The sequence below is a fragment of the Hyaena hyaena genome, unplaced genomic scaffold (genome assembly GCF_003009895.1).
Source record: "Hyaena hyaena isolate Hyena2069 unplaced genomic scaffold, ASM300989v1 scaffold_150, whole genome shotgun sequence".
NCBI lineage: Eukaryota > Metazoa > Chordata > Mammalia > Carnivora > Hyaenidae > Hyaena > Hyaena hyaena.
In genome coordinates this window covers 880,677-898,181 of record NW_024080782.1, presented here as the reverse complement: position 1 = coordinate 898,181, position 17,505 = coordinate 880,677, and the positions used below count along the sequence as shown (strand labels likewise).

General features: G+C 36.5%; 1 protein-coding gene across 6 annotated transcripts in view; it reads left to right on the top strand.

The window, feature by feature from the left end:
• Positions 1–17,505, top strand: part of KIAA1328 (KIAA1328 ortholog) — a 332,193-nt gene that overhangs the window by 6,230 nt on the left and 308,458 nt on the right. For 4 of the 6 annotated variants that reach the window (XM_039238962.1, XM_039238961.1, XM_039238960.1 and 1 more), the window contains exons 2-3: positions 1,284–1,423; positions 11,629–11,723. In XM_039238962.1, coding sequence (XP_039094893.1) covers positions 1,382–1,423; positions 11,629–11,723 — 137 coding nt within the window. In that variant the 5' untranslated portion in view covers positions 1,284–1,381. Of the gene's footprint in view, positions 1–537; positions 574–1,283; positions 1,424–11,628; positions 11,724–17,505 lie in introns of all 6 variants that reach the window. The other 2 variants (XM_039238958.1, XM_039238959.1) reach the window with 1 other exon arrangement.

Genomic DNA, 17,505 nt, shown 5'->3' with positions numbered 1-17,505 from the left:
TTCTTCCATTTGTTAAATCATAGGGCTTCTTGGGACATTTCATGAATGCACTGCTGAAGAATAAAATTTTTTTGTGTTTGCATGATTGACTTGCCCTCAAACAGTGTTTGTTCTTCAGAGCTAAAGCTCATTTTTAGATTATTTATTGATGCCTAAAATAACTTGTCCATTCTCCAATAATAAACTGGAGCATTTAACTCGTTGCTTACAAAAGAAAAGGAATGAAAGGAACCTAACAGCAGAATTTATTGTATAGGGTATCTCACTTAGAAATAAGCATGGATGAAAATTTTATAATAAGACCTTCTAGAAATTTTACAAAACATATAGTGTGACTATGTAAAGAGGAACTTCGAAAGATTATTAAGTTTACTACATTTATTTCAATTGCATTGCTTTCTAATTTTGTTTTTAAAAGCTAGTTATAAATTCCCAGGTCAAAAGAAATTAGGAATTATAACAGAAGTGCAGAACAGAGGCAGCATTTGGATATTGCATGATCGTTTCTAGTATTTTCCTTCATGTCCTTCTTCATAGTTTCTGATGAAGAACAATCAGTAGTATATGTTCCAGGTATGATTTTCTGTATTAATTTGGTAAGCTTTCTTTGCTTCTTAAGTGTTAGGAGAAAATAAAACAATAGGACCATTTTGCCAATATAACTAGAGGCAAAACAGTTCATTGGAATCTAATTTAAAAACATACTTGGTTTGACCTTACTAAGGTTTGAAATGTTGCCTTATTTTATGGGCTGGTCGGGCAAGTAAGCTTTAAATGAACTTGTAGAAAACTTCATTCATCTGTTAAAGAGCAAGAGATTCTTATCTTTTATATTGCAAATAATAGCCTAAATTTTATATTTCAAAGAAAAATGTGAAAACTTCTTGATACAGGGTTTATGTGATAGTCTCTTTAAAGCTTACTGGTTATTACTAAATGAGTATTAAACTGAATAATTGAAGGTACTCTGATTATGTGAAAAAATTGGATTTTTAATTTTCCCTACTTTAAGGTACATATTGTATCTTATGACTTATAGGTTTTAATGTGACTTATGAATTTTCACATCACCTTTTAAAAATATTTTAGTTGAATCTTAAATGTATTCAAAATATAATCTTTTCATGATTCATTATTTATTAAGAGGTTTAAAATGAAGTTTATAAAGTAAGAGTTTTCCTAGTCAGGTCCCTTAAGGAGGGATATTGGGGAAGTGCTTACTGGGGAGTGAGTTTAAGAGAATAAGGTATAATTTTGGTATCTTCTTTGATGGAAATCCTTAGGAATTTCTGCAGAAGGAAATACCAGATCAAGACACAAGTTGAGTCCAAAAGCTGATGTTAAACTTAAGACTTCCAAGGTTACTGCTGATTCAGTCACCATGGAGTCTTTAGAAGGTGCAGGAGACTCAGTAGATGAACAGGTCAGTAATTTCTCCTTTTTTCCCCTTACTTTTTATAAATGCTGACCAATAACTTATAGATAACGATAGAAGAGTCCTTGAAAGAATGTTAGATAATCTACAAGCAATCTTAGAAGGTACAGAGGATTCTAGGATGCTTTACATGGTATGAATATAAAGTATGTAAATCACTCAAAGGTTTTGCTCTAAAATGTCTAGGTTTGCCTTAAGGCTTAGTTAAGTAAAATTTAGTATCTTGTTATGTCTCGAAAGACCTACATCCTGATAGATGTGAAGTTAGTAAATCAAATTGACAACAAATTTTTATTAATTGTTCTCTATGATTTTTTTCACGTGAATTTGTTAGATGATGATGGATAAACTTCTATATATAAGAAAGAAATTTAGTTAAAAGAAATTTTCCCTACTAATTATTATTTCCTTTACTTTAAAAAATATCATAAAGACTATAGCCCAGTCATTGATTCCTCCTTCATCTTTGCCTTTGTAATAGTATCTATACATTCCTTTGCTGTATGTTCTTACCTGATAGGTTAATATGATTTTCCTTTTTGTTACATTTTGTCTCCCAACCAGAGGGTAAGTCAGGGTTTGGCAATGCATCACGTATAGGCCTAGTTTGCTTGCTGCCTACTTTGTAAATAAAGGTGCGTTGGAATACAGGCGCACTTATTCTTTCTATATTATTGCTGCTTTTGTATTATAATGTTAGAGTTGCTTCCACAGTGTCTGCCCACAAAGCCAAAACATTTACTATCAAACCCCTTTAGAGAAAACATTTTTCATTTCCTGGTTTAGTTCTTGAGTACATCTCCAGTATGTGGTTTGTTGCTGATTGTCATGTTTAGAAATCTATAGGATTTACCTGGAATTAGCCCAAAAGCCCTACTTGTATTACTTGTATCCCCGTTGTATCCACTTTACACTGGGATGTGAATAGTAGTTGAATTTACAAGTTCTTTTTAAAAGTTGAAAGTGTTTTCTCATATGATAGTTTGTACATTTTATACTGAACAATTACCTGCTTTTGGATTAAGCCCTTATTTTTGTATGAGTCTATTGGCTTATTAACTGTAAGTCTTTGTTGGGCTATTTCACGTCTTTGGGAATTATAGTATATATCTTTAACTTATCACAGCCTATTATTTTAATGTTTATTTATTTATTTTGAGTGAGATAGAGAGAGAGTGTGTGTGCAAGTGGGGTAGGGTAGACAGGGAGGGAAAGAGAATCCCAAGCAGACTCCATACTGTCAGCACAGAGCCCTATGCAGGGCTCCATCTCCTGAACCATGAGATCATGACCTGAGCCAAAATTAAAAGTCAGACACTTAACCAACTGAGCCACCCAGGTGCCCCTATCACAGCCTATTTTAAGTTATATTTTTCACTTCACCTATAATTTTGAGGTCCTTTCAACAGTCTACATGTCCTAACTTTTGTGATATTGTCATACATTTTACTTTTATAAGTTCCCCCCCAAAACATTGTTATTTCTTTTGCTTAGTCAATGGTCTTTTTTTTCAGATTGATATATAATTCATATATTATAAAATTTCCTCTTTCAAAATATATAATTCATTGGGTTTTTGGGGGGTATTTTGTTTTGTATGTTTACAGAGTTGTGGATCCATCACCTCAGTCTAATTCTGGAACATTTTCATCACCCCAGAAAGAAACTCCATTCTGTATTAGCAGTCGCTTCCCATTCCCTATTCATCTCAGCCCCTAGCAACCACTAATCTACTTTAGTCTCTGTAGATTTGTCTATTCTGGGCATTTCATGTAAATGGAATCCTATAATATGTGACCTTTTGTGGCTGGCTTCTTTCACTTAGCATAATGATTTCAAGGTTTATCTATGCTGTATCATGTGTTATTATTTTATTACTTTTTATGGCTGAATATATATTTTGTTTATCCATTCACCAGTTGAAGGACTTTTGGGCTGTTAAGCTTTTTGGCTATATGAATAATGTTGCTATGAACATTCACATACAAGGTTTTGTATGGACATATGTTTTTACTTCTCTTGGGTATTTACCTGCAAGTAGAATTGCTGGGTCATGTCATAATTCTGTGTTTAACCTTTGGATGAACTGCCAAAGTGGCTATACCATTTTGCTTTCTACCAGCAGTGTATGAGGATTCCAGTTTCTTCTCATTCTTGCCAACACTTACTTTATAGCTATTCTTTTTATTATAACCCTCCTAGTGAGTATGAAGTGGTATCTCATTGTGGTTTTGATTTGTATTTCCCTAATGACTAATGGTAATCATTTCTTTATGCTTCTTGGCCATTTGTATATGTTCTTTAGAGAAATGTCCATTCAGATCCTTTTCATTTGGGTTATTTGTCTTCTTACCGATGAAGTTAAATGAGTTCTTTATAAATTCCATCTTCAAGTCCTTTATTAGATATATTATCTACACATAGTTTCTCCCATTCTGTGCATTATCTTTCACTTTCTTATTGGTGACCTTTGAAGCATGAAAGCTTTAATTTTGAAGTCCAGTTTATAATTTGTTTTTATTTGTTTCCTGTGCTTTGATGTCGAAGAGTTTTATTGTTTGAGATACTACATTGAGTCTTTGATCCATTTTGATTTACTCTTTGTATATAGTGACCCAAAATCATTCTGTTGCATGTGGATATCCAGTTGTCCCAGCATCATTTGTTCAAAAGTTTATTTTTTTCCCTTTGATCATCCTGGCACCCTTGTTGAAAATCTCCTAACCATGTAAATGTAAGTTTTCTTTTGTGGACTCTCAATTCTATTCCACTGATTTACATTTCTATCCTTCTGCCAATACCAAGCTAGTTACTCTTTGTAATTATGTTTTGGAATCAGGAAATGTAAGTCCTCTGAGTTTGTTCTTTTTTTTTAAGATTTTAGCTATTCTGGGTCCCTTGAATTTCCATAGGAATTATAGAATTGACTTGGCAGTTTCTGCACTAAGGTCAGCCTGAAATATGATAAGCAACTGCAGTGAATCTTTAGATAAATTTGGAGAGTAATCTCAACCTAATAATATCAAGCCTTCTAGTACTCAAATAATGTATGTGAGGTATCTTTCCATTTATTTAGTTCTTTAGTTTTTTTCAGCGATGTTTAGCTGTTTTAAGTGTATATATCTTGTATTGCTTTTGTTAAATTTATTTATAAAGATTAAGTGTTTTATACTTTTTGATGCGGTTTTTTGAGGGGATTTGGGGAGAACAGAGGTAAGGTCAGAGGCAGAAGGAGAATCTTAAACCAGCTCTACACCCAGCACAGGGCTCAGTCTTGCAAACCATAATATCATGACCTGAGCTGAAATCAAGAGTCAGGTGCTTAACTGACTGAGTCATTGATGCTTGAGCCCTTGATGCTATTATTAATGGAATTATATTCTTAATTTCATTTTTGGATTATTTGTTACTAGTGTATGGAAATAGAGTTGATTTTTTCTCTTGGTTTTGTATCCTGCAACTTTTCTAAATTCACTTAATATTAGTTTATATCTAATAGTTTTTGGTGAATTTCTTACAATATTTTATATGTGTAATTATACCATCTGTGAACAGAGATAGTTTGACATCTCCTTTTCCAATTTGGATTTCTTTTATTTCTGTTGTGTTTTAAAAAGAATTCAATAATTCAACGAAAGGCTTTTAATTTTTTACCCATGTAGTTACCATTTAAGTTTTTTTCTTTTTTTCCCATTGGGTATCATTGGTATTTCCCATCTGCTTAAAGTGCTTCCTTTAACATTATTTATTTTTATTTTTATTTTTTTCTTCCTTTAACATTATTGTAGTTCAGGTATATTGTGAATGAATAGTTTGGCTTTTGTATACCTGAAGAAGTCTGTTTCACTTTTGTTTTTACAGGTTATAGAATTTGAGTTGACAGTTTTTTCTTTCAGTAGTTTAATGATATCATTGCACTACTGCCTGGTTTGCATGGTTTTTGCAGGGAAGCCTACTGTCACCCTTACTTCTGTTCTTCTGTGTTTAATATGTGTGAGTTTTAACTCTGGCTACTTTTAAGACTTTTGTTTTATCCCTGGTTTCATGCCCTGACTAATTTTCTGAATATGTCTTTTGGTTGTGGTTTGTTGAGCCTTTTGGATTTGAGAATTTATAGTTTTCATAAAATTGGGAAAATTTTTGGTCATTACATATTGAGATATTGTGTTCCCCCCACCCTTATGAGAACTCCAGGTATACCGATATTAGGCCACTTATGCTTACCCCACAGCTTTCTGCTGGTTTTTTCCTTCAATTTGTTGTTGCTATTGTTGCTCTGTGTTTATCTAAGGATAGTTTATATTGCTTTGTCTTCAGATTCATTAATCATTTTCTCAAGTGTCTAATCTGCCACTAATTTCATTCATTCAGTGTATTTTTTACATAAGACCATGATTTTATCTCTAGAAGTTCAATCTGAGTCTTTCGTTTTTATTTATATATTTTGTGTCTACTTAACATGTTTGGTCTTATAGTTTCTTGAGCATATGGAATATAGCAACTTTTAAAGTTCTTGTTTATAGTTCTATCACTGAGTCATTTATGAGCAGATTTCAACTGAGTCAGTTTTCTGATTATATATTATATTTTCCTGCCTCATTAGCTGCCTGGATGTTTTTTATTGGATGCCACTGAACAATGAGAATCATACCTTTTTTTGACTTCCGGATCATTTGTATTTCTGTAAATAATCTTGAGCTGTTTTTCTGGGACTGAGTTAAGTTATTTAGAAGTAGTTTGATCTTTCTGAAGCTTGGGTTTAAGCTTTTAAAGGTGACACGAGAGCAGCTTTTAATATGGGGCTAATTTTGCCTGCTGTAGGCAGTACCTTTCTTCCTTTTGCCCCTTGAAGTATAAGGTTCTCCACTCTGGCTGGTGGGAACATGAGCTATTCCTGGCACTGTATTGGCTGCAGAAATTACTCTCACGTTCTGAGTTGTTCTTTCTCTGGATGTTGGTAGGTTCCCTCAGAAACATGCTGATCAGTGCTCAGTGGTTGATCAGGAACCCTCTGCAGGTCCCTAGAGCTCACTTTCTGTACAGATCTGTCTTTTCCATCACTCTGCCCTGCAAACTCTAGACACCTTGGCTTTCCTGGACCCCTAGCTCTGTCTTCTCAACTTGGGGAGATTGCTGGGTTTCATTTGAGTTCCCACGTTGCACACTGGAAACTCCAGAGCCAGTTGAGCTAGGATAATGGCATGGCTCATCTTATTTGGGTCCTCTCTTTCACTGGTCACTTTCCCATGCTGCTTGCTATCCAGTGTTTGAGAACTGCTTTTTGATATATTTTGTCAGGTTTTTTAGTTGTTTTAGGCATTGGAATAAGTTGGTTCCTGTTAACTCCTTTTTGCCTGGATGTGGAATGTAGTAAGTGTATAGTATTTTGCCTCAAAACTAGAAGTGTGTGTGTGTGTGTGTGTGTGTGTGTGTGTGTGTGCGTGCATTTCCCCCCCTCAAAACTAGGGAAATGTGTGCATTTTTCATTGGAGAACATAATGGCTTGTGGTTTTTCTGTATGTGAGCTCATGATCTTTGGTGTCCAAAAGTTAATTCATTAACAGTTTCAACATGGTAATTATGCCAATTCAAGTTTTCTGGGAAGTAGGTGCCATGATAAAAGTAGAAATGGCAGAGATTTATGGAGGAAAAGCTCACATAGGCTAGAGAGTAAAGCAATCAAGAATACACCAGGAGAGCCTTAGGATTTTACTACACATCTGGCATCAGTGAGAGAACAAAGAAAGAAGAAAAATTGACTAGGAAAACCTCATACTTCGTACTGCCTTGCAGTCTGAAGTAGTGTCTGTCAGGCTAATGGGAGACCCCAAAGCAATACCGTTCTTTTTTTTTTTTTTTTNAGCTTATAAAAAATTGTTTTAAATACTGATATCTAGGTCCAGCCCATGGAGATTCTGATTAAATTGGTTTGGGCAGCAGGAATTTTTAAAGCCCTCCAGGTGCTGGTAAGTGCAGGGCCAAGATAGAGAACTAGTTTTAAGTGGTGGTTAAGTACTTATCAAATAGAAAAATTTTTTTTTAATATTTTTATTATTTATTTCTAGGAGAGAGAGAGAGACAGCGTGAGCAGGTAAGGGTCAGAGAGAGAAGGAGTCACAGACTGAAACAGGCTCCAGGCTCTGAGCTGGCAGTCAGCACAGAGCCCGACGCGGGGCTCGAACCCACAAACCGCGAGATCATGGCCTGAGCGAAAGTCGGACGCTTAACCGACTAAGCCACCCGGGCGCCCCAGCAATACCGTTCTTTAAGGATGCCATGTCACAGAAATGGTTCAGTTCTAGTATCTCTGCTGTTCCCAGTCATTGGCAGTGGTGTGGACACTACATTTGATCTGGACGCATGACGGTAGTTAGTGAGGCACTTAGCTAACTACACTGTTCGCAGCAGGTTCTCTCTCTTAGACGCCACATTGTTTTACTCTTTACAGTAAAATCCATTATTCATCAGGAATTATTACGTGTTTAGTGTTAAGATCAGTTCACTTTTCCATACTGACAGTCTATTGGTCTGCACCAGTGAGTGAGAAGACTCTTTTTCTCCCCACTGAGTTGCAGTGATGCCATTGTAAACCAGGCGGCTATAGAGGTTATGTCCTTCCCTTATTCTGTCTTCTTTGGTAATATCTATTCTGAACTCTGTGTTTGTCATTCTTTTTCTTTTTCATTTTCTTTTTTAAGTTTACTTATTTATTTTTGAGAGAGAGAGCTGGGGAGGGGCAGAGAGAGAGAGAGTGAGAGAATCCCAAGCTAGTTACATGCGGTCAGCATGGAGTCCAATGTGGGGCTGAATCTCCTGAACCCTGAGATCATGATCTGAGCCGAAATTAAGAGTTGTATGCGTAACTGACTGAGTGATCCAGGTGTGCCATCATTTGTTTGTTTTTCTACGTCAGGAGTTGACACACTTTTTCTGTAAAGGGCCAGATAGTAAATATTTAGCCTTAGTGATCTATGTGGTCTCTGTCTCACTTACTTAACTCTACCACTCTAGTGTGAAGAGTCAATGTATAAATTAATGTACATGGCTATGTTTTAAGAAACCCTTATTTACAAAAATAGGCAGTGAACCAGATTTGGCTTGCAGCTGGTTTACCAACCCTTGTCCTGTATAGTTTAATGCATACTTGTGTTTTAAATAATGTTCAGTGTTATATGTATTTGGAACTTTATATAAATGAGCTAATTCTATGCGTGTTGCATCACTTGCTTTTTTTGCTCAATATTATGTTCATGAAATTTACTTAGTTGTACATAGTTATATGCCATTTATTTTCAGTGATAGTTCAATCAGAATTTAGTCAGTTATTTTAACTGAGCATGTTTAATATAAAGATCTGCTAAATTGGTGCCAGAGAACTGAAGAGGCAAAGAGACCTCATCAGGATTTCAGTAACTGCAAGCAACAGCTCCCATTGCTAGGAGAACAGCCAGAGCAAGTTGGAATTATTAACACCTAGAAGCTTGAAGGAGGGGCCCATTAGAGCTGGAATCTGGACTTGGGAGGATGGGGAGCCACCTCTCTGGTACTGCCGTCCCCGAGGAGACATGCTCAAGGCTGGCTCTGCCAGGGCCCGGAGGGCTATAAACTGCAGCCACAGTGCGTGCCATGGCACTCACGGTGCGTGCCATGGCACTCTGGCTGGGGGACATGGTGGAACCAGGACATGAATAGGGAGGATTGTGTCTTTTCTTCTGACAGCCTCTGGTCTCCCTCTAGTTCTCCCTGTTCGCAGATTTTAACAGAGGGCCATGTGACAAAGAAGTGCGGTTTCTGAGTCTCAGCCCCTGCATCACAAAGCAGAGCTTGGAAGGGTGGGTTTGAAGATGAAAGCCAATTAATGGTATAACAACCAGTGCCTAGGGAATTCCATTGTATACGTATACTACAGTTTGTTCTTTAATTGACAGCATTTGTATTTTCAAGTACCGTAAAACCAGTGCTGCTGAAATTCTTGCCCACGTGAAGGGGTTTCTCTTTGTTCTACTCATGCCACCGCTACTCAGATGTCTTCTCAGGTGTTTTCAGCAACTTCTTCCATTGCCAAATGGAGTGACTTCTTTCACATTCTGTGTAGTATTTTTGTTCCTTAGCACCATTATCCACAAACTCTCCTTGAAACATTTCCTTTTCTCCCACAGTATTATATCCTTCTGATTCTTACCTTGTCCTTTCAAATACCGATTTTATTATCTTGTATTTGTAGATGATTCTTCAAAAGTAATTTTCTTCTTAATTTTAAGGAAAATTTAGAACATAGAAAAGTATAAAGAAAATAAAAATCTAAACATCATAATACAGTATGGCTGAAGTTTTTTCTTAATTTTTTAAATGTTTGTTTTTGAGAGAGAGAGAGAGATTGAGAGAGAGCAGGAGCATGGGAGGGGCAGAGAGAGAGGGGGAGACACAGAATCTGAATCAGGCTTCAGGTTCTGAGCTGTCAGCACGGAGCCTGATATAGGGCTCAACCACACAGACCGCAAGATCATGACCTGAGCCAACGTCGGACGCTTAACTGACTGAGCCTCCCAGGCGTTCCACAGTATGGCTGAAGTTTAAATCTTTTATATTTTTCTCTTACTTGAGAGCCAGACTCACATTTCCAACTTCTTGCCTAAACATTTTTGTATGACTATCCTCCTGGCATCTTAAGTTGACCATATCCAAAACCAAACTCATTTCATTTTTCTACCATCTCCTTTATCTAATTTCCTTTTTCTCTCCATCTGTGACTCAGCATTTCCCCTCTATGACTATCAGTATTTCCAGGATTCATTTTAGAGGTCTTGGAGTACCCTTGGCAACCTGAAGAAATTGGACTAATCTACTTTGTAGTGAAGAGCCAAAAATTAAGTTCTTCATTAAGAGCAACCTCGTGCTGCACGTACCCCCAGTCCCAGTCCCAGAAAAAGCCTCAGATTGTTCAAGGCTAAAGCCATCCTCGGACCGCCCTCAATTTAGCTAATCAAAAAGAAAAAAAAAAAAAATTCCTATGGTCTGAGTCAAGATTGGGAACTGCAGATACAAACTAGCCAATTTCTCACCATTGCCTGAACCCCACGTGGGCCCTTTGAACTCACCTCATAATTGGTCATTTTCAAAGGATTCTCAAGAGTCATGATTGGGTCTCACCAAAAGTAATGAACACCTCACAGATACTGAATGGTCAAAGCTGTAATTGTAATTGGTGCTTATGTGATGATGCTACATGTACTGTAACACCCCATCCCTTACTCCTTAAAAACCCTGTTCGCTATTGTTCTTCGCTTCACCTTGCTGCCATGACACCGGTAGGCTGGTGAGCCCCTGCTCGAGCTTGTAATAAAGACCCTTTTGTATTTGCATCGGTGCTGGCTCCTTGGAGGTCTCTGGGACTCGCGATTCGGGCACAACAGTGGTTGTCCAAATTTTCCTTCCATTTACATGACTCCATAAGTTGCTTTAAAGATGTGCAAGTACTTGATGTACAAGCACTGGGAGAACTTCTTATAGCACAAGAGAGGGAGAGGATAGTTCAGTGGTTGAGAGCATATACTCATTTTGATACTTTAACTGTTGGTATCCTAGACGAGATATGTACCCTCACTGTTAATAGAAATAATACCTGCCTAACAGCACTGTTGTGAAAGTGAGATGGATTCATAAATCTAAAGTACTTTTAATGTTCCTGACATTCAGTAAGCACTAGGTACGTGTTAACTGTTGTTATTATTTTTCTTTGGTCTAGTACCCATTGGAATGAACTTTAGGACATACTGAGAGTTTAGCAACTGGTGCCTCTGCTGCCAACCTTAGTGTGTTTTTAAACAGCTTAGGGGCTGCGACATAGGAGAAATTCTCAGTATCTTCCATTAGGAGTTTGTTTTGAGACATTCACCAAGGGAAAGTTGTTTCCTTAATATTCCCTGATGTTTAAGCAGGGACATTTCTGCCATTTCAGTTCTTCCTGTGTGCTTCCGTGTATAAATATTATGATGTCCCCTGTTAGACAGACAGTTCCTTAGCCTGTTTTGAGTTCATAGTAGATTTGAATGAAACAGGTAAAGAATGTACCTCCAGAGAAAAGGTATCTGAGAAATTTTACCTCCTGTACTAATTTTAAGAGATTTCTCATAAAGTCTTAAAAGTTGTTTTCAGCCAAAGTTTAACCAAAAGATTTTTTTGTTTTGTATTAGAATTTCTGCAGGGGAGGAATAAAGAGTGCATCATTGAAGGATTTATGTCTCGAAGACAAAAGGCGCATTGCAAATTTGATTAAAGAACTGGCCAGGTGAGATAAAATCTTATATGAAATGTATTATTATATAAGAGAGACAACTTTTTGAGAATAGAAATGGAATATGTTTTGATGTCATTGTATCATTGATCTTATGGAAGCAAAGACTTAGAGAAAAAGGTTTTCTGTGGCCTCAAAAAAAGAAAGACCAGAACAAACCACTTCCCAATTTACAGTTTCTTGTTTATTTAACTTCCCAAATTGTTTGGTGCACATATCTGCAGTGGTTCTCTTATCAGGAGGGAAAATGGAGGTGAGCTCTTGCTGTTGATGTAGGTTGATCTGTTGTAATCATTGCCTTAGCAGCTATCTTTGGTTTTGTTTTAGCATCTGCCCAGAAATGAACATTCACTTTATTCTGTAGTTCATCGTAAGAATATCTACTGTCATTCTGCTAACTCCTGATGCTTTCAAGATTCACAGTAAAGGATTTTGAATTTTGAAAATGATAGTTCATAACTATTCGGTTTTAACATTTCAGTTTATTAATGATATGTATGAAGCATGTCTACTTGGAGTGACTTGTCAACATACACATCCAATTTTGGGGTCTTAAAATAATAAATGAAGATATCTATAGAGGCATGTATTAATATAAATTATAAAGGTCAAATTTAAGGAAAGGCCATACCTAAAAGTTGATTAAAATAGTACTAGTTTTTGTCTTTGAATTGCATGTTTGGAAATAGTAGATCTTATCCATCTTTACTTTAAATTAAAATTGACTACATGAAGTGTTTCAAAATGTATTTCATGTCAATTTCATAGAATAATGTTTGTGGAAGCTTTTCTAAAAAGACTAAAGTTAAAAAATTACCTTACTAGGGGTACCTGGCTGGCTCAGTTGGTTAAGCGTCTGATTCTTGGTTTCAACTCAGGTCACGATTTTATGTTTTGTGGGATCAAGGCCCGCACTAGGCTCTGTGCTGACAGTGCAGAGCATGCTTGGGATATTCTCTCTCTCTCTCTCTCTCTGCCCCACCCTCACTTGTGCACGTGTGCATGCATGTGCGCATGCTCTCTCTCTCTCTCAAAATAAATAAATAAATTTTTAAAAATTACCTTACTAAATCATAGAATTGCAGTTATAAAGGATAGCATCAGTGATGCCTCAGGGTCTAGGATACAGGGTATGAGAATTCAGAGTACATACCTCAGTCTGAATTTGATATGCCACCTGAGATAAGCAATAATTTTTTTCAGTAGAATTCTTTGGCTGTTCTTCTAGTCCCTCAAGTAGAGTTTTCATCAACTTCAGAGAATGTTCTTTGTGTTGGGGAAAACATTAGTTACTCTCTATACTCACAGATGACCTTCTCACAAGGCTTTTTACCACTTAGATGGCTATGGCTATCCTTCCGTACACTTGATGGCATTGAAAACTATTACCGTTAGTTTGATTCCATGTATTAATGGTCCTGAGTTGCCATTATTATCCTAAGTGATCCATTGTAATACTTATTTATTTTTGAGACAGAGAGACAGCAAGACAGAGAGTGAGTGGGGGAGGAGCAGAAAGCAGGAGACACAGAATCTAAAGCAGGCTCCAGGCTCTGAGCTGTCAGTACAGAGCCCAGTGTGGAGCTTGAACCCATGAACCATGAGATCATGATCTGAGCTGAAGCCAGAACCTTAAGTGATGGGGCCACCCAAGCGCCCCCAACTGATCTATTTTATTTCAGTTGCCAGGCTTGGAGAACACCTGAAGTATTAGAGCATATTGTTTTGGTTTCAGCAACTTTCTGCTTTCCAGCAAAATGCTGGTTTCTTGGTAGAAGGTCAGTTTGTTAATACAGGGTATCAGAATAAATTTGCTTATATTGCTAGAAAACTCCATTATTACTGTATTGACCATTAATATACAGATATATGGGAATAACGTGTTCTTGGTTTCTTGAGTTTGCTAAGTTTCCCCTATTAAATATTTTATATTCAATAGAAAACATTTCTTTTTAATGTTTATTTTAGAGAGAGAGAAAAACAGAGTGTGAGTGGGGGAGGGGCAGAGAGAGTCAGAGACACAGAATCCAAAGCAAGCTTCAGGCTCTGCGCTGTCAGCACAGATCTCAATGTGGGCCTCAAACTCACAAACCTTGAGACCATGACCTGAGCCGAAGTTGGACGCTTAACCAACTGAGCCACCCAGGCATCCCTAGTCTGTAGTACTATTTTCTACCTGTTGCATTTCATTCCCTCCTCAAGTTTATTTATCTATTTTAAAAAATATAGAAGTGCAACTTACATTCAATAATATGTTTGCATTTTTTTTGAATATATATACGTTTTAAGTGTGTATTTCAGTGAGTTTTGGCAAATGTAAGGACATTTTTAAAAGTTATATCGAGGCCTTTTACAGTCTGTTTTTTCCTTCCAGATGGCCATTAATGTGATTTCTGTTATCATTGCTTAGTTTTACTTGTTCTGACATGTCATATAAATGTCCAGATAGTATGTGCCCTCTTCTGTTTGGCTTTTTTTCCCTCTGCAAGATTTTGTGTGTGTGGTAAAATGTATATAATGTAAAATTTACCAGCTTAACCATTTTTAAGTCTATAGTGGTATTAAGTACATTCATATTGTTGTGTAGTCATCTCCACAATCCCATTTCTAGAACGTTTTCATCATCGAAACCCTGTATCCCTTAAAAATAACTCCTCACCCTCCCCTCACCCCGAGTCCTTGGTAACCACTATCCTATGTGTCTTCCTGAATTTGACTATTCTAGATACTTCATACAAGTGGAATCATAGAATATTTGTCCATTTATATCTGGCTTATTTCAGAGAGTAATGTTTTTGTGATTGTTTTTTCAATTTGTGTGTAGGAATAGTACATTTTTTTAGTATTGACTGGTCTTCCATTGCTGGCCTGCACTTTAATTTGCTTAGATCTTCATCTGTTAATGGACGTTTAGGTTGTTCAAGTTTTTGCCTTTATGAATGAAGCTTCTATGACATTCATGTACAAGTGTTTGTGTGGATATGATGTTCTAATTTTTCTTCTGCAAATAATTACATACAGAATTACTCAGTTATATCTTAAGTATACATTTAACCTTATAAGAAACTGCCAAACTGTTTTCTATCGTGTTTATTTCAACACTTCCACTACCAACTGATAATTCCTATTCACTAACTCTTGATACCGTCATTTCTTTAAATGCTAGCCATCCTAATGAGTATAGTGATATCTCCTTACGGAATTAATTTTTGTTTTCCTAAGATTAATACCATCATTGGTCATTCTTTTAAGTGTCTGTTAAAATCTTTTGCCTGTTTTTTTGACCCACCTCATTCCCTTCTTGATATTGTTGTGTTCTTTATATAATGTGGATGCAGGTTGTCAGATATGTGGTTTTCTCCCTCAACCTTGCTTTCTGATTATCTTAGTGTTTTCTTTTGTAAAGGAAGAATGTTTTTTTGATGAACTTCAGTTCATCAATTTTTTCTTTTGTAGTTCATGTCTTTAGTGTTCTATTAAAAGATCTTGCCCAGGGCGCCTGGCAGTGGGTTAAGTGCTCGAATTCTGCTCAGGGCATGATCTCACAGTTTGTGGTTTGAGCCCTGTGTCAGGCTCTGTGCTGACAGCTAGCTCAGAGCCTGACACCTGTCTTCGGATTCTGTGTCTCCCTCTTTCTCTGACCCTCCTCTGCTCACACTGTCTCTCTCTCTCTCTCAAAAATAAATAAGAAATTTAAAAGAATTTTTTTTAAAAAGATCTTGTCCGTCTCAAGATGTTTTTTTTTCCCTTTGTTAGAAAAGACTACACTTTCTGTGGAATTACATCTGCCTCCTTGTCAAAAATCAATTGACCATACATGCATGCTCTATTCCTGGGCTTTTCATTCCATTCCATTGATCTATGTGTTGCCTTTATGCCAAACTGACTTGATTACTGTAATTTTATAGTAAGTCTTGAAATCAGAGAAGTCCTACAGTTTTGTTCTTTTTGGAAACTATTTTGGCTTTTTGAGGTCCTTTGTATTTCACTGTAAATTTTAGAATTAGCTTGTCAATTTTTAAAAGAAAGTTGCCTCCTAAATTTTCTTTGGAGTGTATTGAATTTGTAGATCAAATTGAAGAAAATTGACATCTTCACATTATTGAGACTTTCAATCTGTGATAGGTCATATTTCTTTATTTATTTGGATTTTCCTAAATTATTCTTTCTGTAGTGATTTGCAGTTTTTATGGTACAGGTTATAAAATATGCACATTTGTTATCCTTAAGTATCTTATATTTTTGATACTATTGTAGATGGTATAATTAAAATTTTTATTATACATTTAATTTTTAACTTTATATAATTTCTCATATGATAAAACAATTTTTTAAGTTTATTGTTTATTCATTCTGAGAGAGTGAGAGAGCACACATGCACAGTGGCAGGGACAGAGAGAGAGAGGAGGGAATCCTAAGCAGGCTCCGCACTCTGCTGTCAGCATAGAGCCCCATGGGGAGCTGGAACCCAGGAACCTTGACATCATGACCTGAGCCAAAATCAGGCGTTGGATGCTTAACCAACTGAGCCATCCAGGCACCCCAGAATTAGTTCTTTAAATATTGACTTGGGCTCCTTCAAATTTTTTAATGTTTAATTTATTTTAAAAGAGAGAGCAAGTGAGTGAGCACTCACACACAAGCAGGGTAGGGGCAGAGAGAGAGAGGCTCTGCGCTGTTCAGTGCAGAGCTAGACACGGGGCTCCATCCCACAAACTATGTGATTGTGACCTGAGATGAAATCCAGAGTTAAATGCTTAACTGACTGATCCACCCAGATGGCCCCTCCTTCAAACTTTTTAAATCCACTTGTTATAATAGTTGTTGTTGTTGTTGTTGTTGTTTTTGCATAATACTTTGGATTTTCTGTATACAGGATCATGTCATCTACAAAGAAAAACTATTTTAATTTTTCCTTTCTATTTGTAGATACTTTGTTTCTTTTTCTTGCCCTTTCCAGTTGGCTAGAATCTCTGCTACAATATTGAATGAAAGTGGATGTCTTTTCCTTCTTATTCCTGATCTTAAGTCTTTCACCATTAAGTACAATGTCAGCTGTAGGATTTTTTTTAAGTTTTTTTAACGTTTATTTATTTATTTTTTGATAGAGACAGAGTGTGAGTGAGGGAGGAGCAGAAAGAGAGAGTAAGACACGGAATCTGAAGCAGGCTCCAGGCTCTGAGCTGTAAGCACAGAGCCAGACCTGGGGTTCAAACCCATGAACCGCAAGAGCATGAACTGAGCTGAAGTTGGATGCTCAGCTGACTGAGTCACCCTGGCACCCCCAAGCTGTAGGATCTTTGTAAATGTTTTTCATCAGGCCCAGGAAATTTATTTTTGTTCTTAGTGTGCTGAGAGTTGTTTTTTTAAAATCGTAAATAGTAGTAGAAACTTTGTCAAATGATTTTTCTTTATTATACTAATAGTATGATATGTTTCTTTCTCTGTTAATGCAGTAAATTACACTGATTGGTTTTTGAATGTTTACCTTAATTAACAGATGCATGATTTGCATATAATATCTCCTTATGTAGGTGGTTTTTTACTTCCTTGGTTGTGTCCTCTGCAGCACAAAAGATATTAATATTGATGAAGTCTAAATTCTCTCTTCTTTTTCTTGTCAGTTGTCCTTTTGGTGTCATATCTGAGGATGACCGCAGCATCAAACGTCATGAAGATTTAACCCTATGTTTTCTTCTATGCATTTTATGGCTTTAGCTCTTATATTTGGGCCTTTGGTCCATTTTTATTAAATTTTTATATATGGTAAGGGGTA